The 9,353-nt window shown below is 43.1% G+C and overlaps 2 protein-coding genes and 1 non-coding gene across 3 annotated transcripts; 1 reads left to right on the forward strand and 2 right to left on the reverse strand.

The window, feature by feature from the left end:
- Positions 1 to 610: 610 nt before the first annotated feature.
- On the reverse strand, positions 611 to 2,496 carry LOC120706901 (60S ribosomal protein L6-3-like). The gene is made up of 4 exons (XM_039991652.1): positions 2,211 to 2,496; positions 2,013 to 2,119; positions 1,075 to 1,256; positions 611 to 979 (listed from the first exon to the last, which is right to left on the reverse strand). The coding sequence occupies exons 1-4, from the start codon at positions 2,423 to 2,425 to the stop codon at positions 824 to 826; spliced, it is 660 nt and encodes a 219-aa protein (XP_039847586.1). The 5' UTR covers positions 2,426 to 2,496; the 3' UTR covers positions 611 to 823.
- Positions 2,497 to 3,217: 721 nt separating this feature from the next.
- On the reverse strand, positions 3,218 to 6,331 carry LOC120706917 (ribosome biogenesis protein BRX1 homolog 1-like). The gene is made up of 8 exons (XM_039991676.1): positions 5,978 to 6,331; positions 5,742 to 5,883; positions 5,305 to 5,383; positions 5,058 to 5,182; positions 4,519 to 4,620; positions 4,332 to 4,400; positions 4,146 to 4,244; positions 3,218 to 3,541 (listed from the first exon to the last, which is right to left on the reverse strand). The coding sequence occupies exons 1-8, from the start codon at positions 6,190 to 6,192 to the stop codon at positions 3,407 to 3,409; spliced, it is 966 nt and encodes a 321-aa protein (XP_039847610.1). The 5' UTR covers positions 6,193 to 6,331; the 3' UTR covers positions 3,218 to 3,406.
- A 285-nt stretch (positions 6,332 to 6,616) lies between these two features.
- LOC120658393 lies at positions 6,617 to 6,774 on the forward strand. The gene has a single exon (XR_005668615.1). It is a non-coding gene; the product is annotated as a U12 minor spliceosomal RNA (small nuclear RNA).
- The last annotated feature ends 2,579 nt before the right edge of the window (positions 6,775 to 9,353 follow it).

Here is a 9,353-nt window from a genome sequence, read left to right on the forward strand (position 1 = left end):
TTTTTTTGAAAACTAAACAGGGCCTAACTGCAAACTTGAAATTTCGATTGAATTTTTTACATAGAAATTGATTCAAAAAGGTGGAAGGAAACCAGAAAGGCAACAGCTATGCACGGCTCAGATCGGGAAAGACTACACAGTAATGAGGTGAACATGTGTTAAACCACTACAGATTGGGGCAAAATATGTGAAAGCTTGTAGGAAGAAGTGAAAATAGTAAACTGAAAGCAAGGAAAGGACTGGGATTATTTAGTTATCTGCTACCCCCTTTGTTCCAAAATATAAGACTTTTTTGGTTTGGACCCAAGTTAAAATTTTCAATTACACAATAACATATCAATGCCTTTTTTTAGTTTCATACGCAAGATGTCACAATACAAATCGAAGATTTGAAAGCAGCTTCTCTTACAATTCGTTTGCTACAACCTATTGTCGACTTCAATTTAACAGCCAAAAACTTCAGAATCGGAGTGTCATGCATATCATTGATCATCAAAAGCAAGCACCCACCATTCCAATTCTAAAAACCCTAAACCATCACTCAAGAAAATGTAGGCGGTACCGGGTAAGTTTAGGCACTCAAATGACAATATAAACAAATATTGAGCAATTCAAACAAAATGGGATGCCGTGAATTATAACTCGATGGACCCAGCTGATAACACAATCATAAACCACAACTAGGGATAAAACTTTCTTAAATCTTCTCATAATATTTGACAGGCAGACTTCAATAGGGATCAAAGGTCCGCTACCAGGAGTACAAAACTCAGTACAGGAGCACAATAGGCAAAACGACTTCTTCAGAACTCCAAAACTAAATTTAGAAGACCATCTCATGGGGCTTGTCACCATCCCTGAGAGAGAACCGGGCACCAATGTAGGTTTTCAGGTCTGGGACAGCCTCAATAGCCTTGATCAGAGCAGCATCCACAGCCTTCTGGTCATCCTTCTTGAAGTCAGGCAGAGACTTTGAAGCCTGCAGATTCAACATACCAGGTAGGGTAATTATCACATGGATCAAAACAGATTGCAAATGAGCCAATGAAACAATTAAGGAGCTTGGACACCTACCTCCTTCTCTGTCTCAAAAAGGTCGCCCTCAGTCTTTTTAGACTTCTGCTTCTTTTCCCTGGCAAAGTACTTGTCGTCAAACTTCGCAACATCAACACCAGAGATGTCAACCTTGGTGGATGTAGCAACAACGTAGGTCTGGTTCACACGGCGGATTGGTACTCCATTTATCTTGAAAGGCCCTATAAGGACAACATGAACATTAAAAATAAGGTTACACTATCAAGAGCAACATACCAAGTTTAGAAACTGCTGGATTGCAAGTTTGCAACAGTTAACACTATCAATTTACTAAGTTTAACTTCCTTCCTTCCTGTCCAACAAAGGGAGCAGTTGATAATTTGTTGAACTTCAAACTAAAGCAACTTTCATAAAACGTGCATTCAAGAGACAAGTTTCAATTTCCACTGCTAAATACACCAATAAGTTTCCAGCTGTTCAAATGCAACTAAGAAAGAGAATATCTAGCCTGTATATAAAACGTTTTATTTACTCTAACATCTTAAAAATAATCTATGCAATACTTGCACATGCCACTCAACCTTACATCCCACCAAACTTAGATCAGAAACATAAGGCACAATGTTAACATGTTCAAGTGTCTCGAGTATTGACTCCAAATGAATTCCTTAACACTCAATTCACCTATTCAAGAAAATGTACAGTACTTGCGAAATGAACCACGAATTCATTTTTATTTATGATAAATGAGATGACATCTCCAAAAAAATTAAAAACCTAGGCAAAAAAAAAACCCACAAGCGTGAGACAAACTAACACAGCCCGCAACAGCTTACAGATCACTGACCAGCAATCACCTACAAAACTTTGCCTATCTATAGAACCGTACATCAACACTAGTCAGCAGTTAAATGTGATTTGAGGGCAAAAGCACACCAACCAACAGCGAACCACACCGAAGGAAGAAGCGAGCTCACCAGAGATGAGGAGGAGGCCAGACTTGAGCTGCTTGAGGAACACCACTCTCTTGCCCATGAAGCGCCCAGCGAGCAGGATCAGCACCGTCCCGGGGGTGATGGTGGACCTGCACAAACGAAGGCCCGATTCGGGTCAAATCTCCGCACAAATGAACACGAACACCGCGCCGGCTGCCGCTTGCAGGGGTGATGGGGCACCTGAGTTTGGTAGGCTTAGGCTTGCGGGTGCTGGGAACGCGGGGCTTGACATCGTCGGCAGGGTAGAACTTGGGCTCCGCGGCGGCGGCGAGCTTCCCGGCCTTGGGGAAGGAGCCGCCGTGCTTGGCCTTGATGGCCCACAGCCCCCGGCGGTGGTACGCGTGCGACCGCGACGCCCTCTTGATGCCCTGCGAGAGCTTCGACGTCGGCGCCATTGGAACGGGGCGGTGCGATGCGCGGCTTCGGCTCGGGGGCTGGGGGAGGGCGGCGGGCGAAGAATGGAGGAGAGGGTTTGGTCGCGGTATTTATATGTGCGCGGCGGCGTAAAGGTGGAAACCCTAGGTCATTGGGCTCCTCCGCGTGTAGGTAGTGGGCCTATTTGTGGAGGCCCATTATCCAGTCTCTCTTTTTTTTTTGAACTCATTTGCCAGTCTCTCGGGGCGAGGGCAATATATGAGTTTTTGATTCATTTTAGGATGCAGGGATTAAAAGAGCATTGTATTCAGCATTTCATGCAATTTTTCTGCGTCTAAGATCAGAGTTCCAGTACAGTTACTGCGCTGGTGAAAAATCTGCTGTCTCGACAAATCATTGTTGAAGTGCCATCAAAGGACAATGTCTATGAGCTGCTGCAGATCAGCAGATAGCTACTCCCTCCATATTGTAAATGAAGTCATTTTGAGTGTCTTAAGTCAAATATTTTAAACTTTTACTATAAATAAATTTTTTTAGGTTGGGTCTGAAAATATAAAAGTGAAATAAATAGATTCATCTTGAAATGTAGTTTCGCAAAAGTATATATTGACTATATTTTATAATTCTTTAGTAAAAAGTTAGTGATCAAAGTTGTTTTTGAAGACCGTGTCGATGCCTGAAACAACTTTCTTTACCATATAGAGGGAGTATCTTGAGCTTTCAGTTGCGTATCTTGAGCTTTCAATTCCGGTCGAGTTTCGTCGTCTACCATTCTCAGGAAACAATTCGCGAATGCAGCAACAAAACCAATATAGATGAACACGAAAAGAGAATGCGATATGGGCTGGTGTTGTCTTATCACTAAAATCCAGTTTATGTAAATAATCGCATGATTTGTCATACAAGACTTCCACAACAAGGGCACCGTTAAACAAAATCTGTGTTTCCTTAAAAGCCGTTGCAGGTGTTCCACGCCTTTGACAGGGTCGATGAAAGCACATCTACTCCCCTTTCCAGAGTTCAGCAAACTCATCAGGCTCCAGGGTGTTCTCCATCTCATGCATCTTCCTCCTCACCTTGGCCTTCACCTTCTTGACATATTTGCCTGCCTTCTGCCGCTTCTCTAGTGCACGGATCTGGAAAGAAACAACCAAAGAGCATGAGCATGTAAAGTTTGGGAAGGGTATAGTTGGATAAATTCATATGTACAATACCCTAACCCAAGTCCTCAACTTAACCGCACGAGCAGACGAGCCTATCATTTTGCTAGTCAACAGCAATCTAGAAATTTCTGCTTTTCATTGCAGTCGCCAACTAAATGGCAGACAACAACAATGCATCTAAAATTGTTAGTGGCGTGCCCCTGCCCTCTACTCAATCCGAGCATATGTGTGTGATGCATAATAATGCTTAAAAATGGTACCCGTGACAACTTTAGATCAAATACTATTCTAATATACTTCTGGCACTCAATTCTTAAAAGCGCATCATGCACTCCATATAAACGTTCCGTGGAATAAATTGTGTGGTATCACCTGCCTTAACAGCTTCCTCTAACTTTGGTTAAAAAATTAAGGCTTTGTTGTTTAGTTGACATCGAATCGAAGGAACAAAAGAACTCATAATATTGATTATCCCTTGATGACGAAAACAAATACACCGAGGTTGCATTTACAAAAGGTAGGAGGATATATTTCAAAAATAAGAATAATATTTGACAACAGATCAGTGAATACATACCTGATTGGGAGAAATATAGTATGGATTCTCATACCACGTAGGACCACCAAAACTACCACCAAATATTTTGATTGGATTCAAACAGAACCTGGGGCCAACCTATATACAGCAACTCCAGCAAACATTATTATTTAGAGAAAACTAAATACCATGTTAAGTATCCAGATAGAAGCTCGTTGCTAGTACCTCAATAAGTGTCATTTTATCCAGACCTCCTTTATCAACTTTGTCAATCTCATTGTGGGGAACAGAGATCTGTCGAAGTAGTTCAAAAGTTCAGATGGTGCTAAGACATGACCTTTTTATTGCATGAAAAAAATTGAAGCTCATCCAAACAAAAATCCAAGCTGACAAAAATGGAGCAATGGATCACCTGGTAGTTCCGAAACCAAACATGACCGTCAACGATGGAGAAGGCAAACACATGGTCATGGAAGGGTTTGGCTTTACGGTGACCTTTAGGAGTAGCAAATATCTGCACAAAAAGTCAAAAACAAGCAATGACTTCACTATCACCTTCTTTGCTTTAAAAGACCCTCTAATTTTTGTAAGAACGAATTTGATCATTCAAAGCGTTTGACTGGATAGCCAGCATTAACTTAATTTCTCCATCACCTTTTTTATTCATAGCAAGCAATGGAAATGCAAAAATGAAAAACAGTAGAAGATCTAGAGTCAACACATGGCACTCTTTGGTGCTTATGGATTGAAATCCATCAAAAAAGTTATACACATTTGTTTTATTATCATTACAAGACCTTCAATATTAAAGTTTGACCTCTTTTGTCAATGACTCAATGTCATCAAATCAAAGGGAACCAAATAATCAAGATTAGTTCAGTTCATCTTCATGTCCAGGTATTCTTAGAAAAACAAGTGGGTACGGCATAACATGTCAAACCGGTTATGTACCTGAGTTATCATTTCCTTCACAAGCATCCAATGAGGTTGCTCATCAAAATTTGTAGAAAAAGTAAGAAGCGGACGTGACCCTTTTAGATGGTTACCAGTAAGCTTCAACTCCTCCATAGTGTGAACTGCAGTGAACATCGCATTATGGTTAAGGTTAATGGATAATACTGATGAGAAAGGCAAACAAGTTTTAAACCTTCGTGCATAACACAGCCAGAGAATAAGTAATGCTTGTGTTGTAGCATACCTGCATTAACTAGAAATTTCACTGATGGTCCTCCAGGAGACTTGACCATCCAAAGGTAAAGGTCCTTCTGTTTTCTGCACTGTAATATTCATGTGACCGAAAATTCAGCCACAAACCAAAACATTCACAGAATCGACAAGTCTAGTGCTAACTTAAATCAAAGAATTATAATTGTGGGATGTCACAGATCTAGTCAAACATATCACCCAATAGATTATCTAGTACCAGAAAAAAATGGGAGTTGCTAACTAATCTGAGTGCTCAAAAACATTCAGAACGCATACAGGTACCAAAGCTAAAGCTTGGCTTTGCACAGCATAAAACAGTGCAGTTCACACAACCTGCTCTTATACTCCTTTGAGCTAGCAACCTACAACATCAACAGTGGTGGAAAAAATTGCAACGTGCAGGGAGGAAACAGAGTAGGAGAGGTATACCTCGAAGAAGAGGCAGCTGGAGCAGCTCCTGAGCTCGAGCAGCTCGTTGAGCGCGTTTCCCTTACTCTGCTTCGACTCGACCTTGCTGTCCTTTTTGGCGTGCGGGAGCAGCGACAGGATGTCCTGCATCAGATGCCGGTACCTGCGCGAAGCAAGCGCGCGTCAACCGAGTCATTCACCACGGGATACGGGTTACCACGCTGCAAGTGGGGGGGGGGGGGACAGGGAGCACCCACCTGTACGTGATGCGGCGGGAGCAGGTGATGAGCACCTTCTCCTTGTTCCGGAACGGCGCCGCCGCCTCCGCGGCCGCGGAGGCGGGCTCGGCGCCGGGGGCCGGGTCCTTGAAGCCGAAGAGCGTGCGCGGCGGGCGCTCCGGCGCCGAGTCGTCGGGCTTCTCCCCGCCCGCAGCCTCTGCGGGGACGTCGGTGCGCTTCCGCTTCTTCGCCATCGCACGAGGCGCGTCCCGCGTGGGCTCGAAAGGCGCGGAGGCGGAGGCGGCGGCGAACGGTGAAAGGAGCCTGGAGGGGAGGGAGCAGCCGCCTTGCCTGCGGGGAGGGGCAACACGAGCACGACGGCGACGAGCTAGGGTTTAAGCTCCTTGGCCTCTTGGCTGGTGGGGTTGTTGGGCTGAATGGGCCTGCATGGACATGCAAGCAAATTGACAACAGGCCGAACCAAAATGGACCGGCTGGAAAAATCCGGCCCATACATCATTGGAACCAGAAGAGGCGGCGCTGCACAACACAGGACAAGGAAAGCAAAGCCCTCCCATCCCTCGAGAGGAGAAGAGAAATATCCCATACTGGCGAGGTGAGGAGGCGCACGGAGCGGTGGGGTGGTACATATAGGACGCGGGGAGCTAGCGGTGAACCTTGCCTTAAACTAATGAGTAAGGAAAACAAAGCGGTGCGGTGAGAGCCGCTCGCGGTGCGGGGTCATAACCTGCACGGCAATTTTTGAAGGGGGAAGAGGCTGGCGCGGGTATTGACACTGCCTTACTTTGCAGGACTTGCCTGTGCGGGCCTCCCCACCCACCAAATGAAGTCTAAACAATTTAGTTAAAATAATAACAACAATAATAACAATGTAAAGAAGTGAAGTAATCTTTTTTTCTTTTATTTTTAGATTTGATTAGTATAATGTTTGTATATTGCTACGGCTAATATAATAATAAATCTAATACTATCAATTAATAATAAATCTAATACTATCAATTTTGTGTTCATTCACTTTTTGTACAAGCTTGCCATAATTATGCGAGACATTAATTGTTTGTGTTTCGATTCAGATCTTGATTATTTGTTCAAGTTTCAATTAGGATTCGGATTGATTTGTCCGGACTCCGATTAGAATTCCGATTGACGGACCAAGGAAACATTGATTGCTTTAGAAACTTTGATTTGATTTCTTGCAATTTTTGTTTGCTATTTTTGGTACGACTTCAACTGAAAAGAAAAGAAACAGATATGCTCCAACCATTGTTTTTGTCTTAGAAAATATGGTGAAGGCTAATGGACTGTATTTCAAATCGGATGGAGTCGTGCGATCCACTTGATTTTCTATTGTCCATGAAGTTGTATAGTGCGATCTTATGCACGATGATCAAGCGACGATCAAATTTCTACCATTCTGGTGATCACAATCGTTTGACCATTCTTAGACCGTCACGGCCACACTTCATATTATCATAGCCGTTCAGAAAGTATTAATTCACTACTAAGTGCTGAGCTATCAACTACGGACCATGGTTATTTTTCAAACAATAATACAAATTGGAATTTTAGAATGCACAACTTAACTAAATTCTGAAGTTTCTAAATACGCCAAATATAGCAGCCTGCAAGATCTTCTCCGAGAACACGTATCATTTGCAAACTCATATTGCATCACCGTCTAGCTAGCTTCATCACTGTTAATTCCCACTGCAAGTAGGGGTGGTAATGGACCATGGACCTAGTGGTCTCTTCACAGCCCAATAAGGCTTTTCAAATTTTTAATTCAAAATTATATAAGATTAGAGCCCGGCTCTTTTAGAGCCCGGCCTTTTGATTTTCTAATTCAAAATGTTGGGTCATTTACCACTCCTAGTCTGCAAGACAATTATTGGTATGCTGAGTGATGGTTGTAAGTGACTAGTAACTGATGATTGATGGCTGGCCACTAATGATCAGTAACTGACATCAATTGTGGCAGAGGTTACTGGCTGTCATTGCTGCAATTGGGGTGTCCAAAAGCCTACGAGGCACTACCTATACTGGCTCTCCTCTCCTCTTCCATAAAAGAGAACACACTCTACATTCCACTGCTGCTGCTGCTATGTTTTGCATCTCCGTTCCAGAAGCCTGGGTGCACAGGCTTTCTAGAAGAGCGGGCCTCCGAAACTTTGTCCTCTTCGAGACTCTACACTAAGTGGAGGGCGATCAAGTTTTGGGGGAGCGTACTTGCGCGATTGCTTGCTGCGAACGGCTACATGTCTACTTCCCAGCATCGCCACTGCACTGCGATCACCTGCACGACATCAACTTTGATCGACTACATTGAACAGGCATAACTACCAATGTCGAGTAACGACGCGTCTGGTTCCCTCGGAACAGGCCCCATCTTTGGGTACTTTCTGAACTTCATGTTCGTGTTTATTATTTTTGTTACAAGCACTTTTGCTCATGCTTCTATTTATGCTATCATAATTGTCATGGTTTATCTCATATTTTGAATTAAAATGAACAGTATTTTGCTCATATTTTCAACACATACATTGATACGGGTAAAATAAGTATTGAATTCCATCTGATATAAAATGACCTAAAATGTTTAGCTCCTCGTATACATGCACATTTTATAGTTTAGCTCCTCAGTATGGTAAATGCTAATACTTCTATAAATGTACTCGGCCAAATTTAGAGTAGTTTTATAGGATGAGTTCATGATCCCTTATGTTTCAGGACTGAGATGTCTGAGAAGGCTAGCATCTAGCAATATCATCCGAAGTGAGACATATATATAGTTGTAGAATTCGAAATTGATTAAAAACCAATGGTCCAGCCCTTGAACTCTAAGTGAAATGGCTTGGATCCCGAACTCATAGCAGCTTAACTTGACCCGAGGGGGTATGACGGCCCCGCCATATTTCATTAAGAGGAAGCGACTTTCGGTTTTTCGGCCAAAAAAATCCCCTGAACCTTGGCTTCTCTGGCCAGCGAGGGAGATTTTTTTAATCTCGACCTGAAATTCGCTCCCACCGAGAAGTGCTCCTGGAGCCATCTAACCAAGTCAGTTAAAGGCCTTTTCGCGAACTCATAGCTGCTTACATGCACGGTAGGAGTCCAAGCCTCGAAAGAAATCAGAATCCCAATCCAACCCCTCTTTCAGAAAAAAAAAGCCAGATAATTGGGCCTCATCACTGACCATTCCTTTTCTTCGAGGAGAATCGATCATTTCCCCGTGAGATCTAATAATGGAGGGTCATTGTACGCAAGCAGAAGAGATCTCCCTTTCGTACACACAGACTCGGTGTCTTGTGATAATGTGATGGTTTTGCAATATGCAGTGATCAAAACATGCTACCAACCTAGATAATACAGCCCAACTCCTCGGTTTGGTTGTGTTTGC

This window comes from Panicum virgatum, chromosome 1K, assembly GCF_016808335.1.
Source record: "Panicum virgatum strain AP13 chromosome 1K, P.virgatum_v5, whole genome shotgun sequence".
Taxonomy (NCBI): domain Eukaryota; kingdom Viridiplantae; phylum Streptophyta; class Magnoliopsida; order Poales; family Poaceae; genus Panicum; species Panicum virgatum.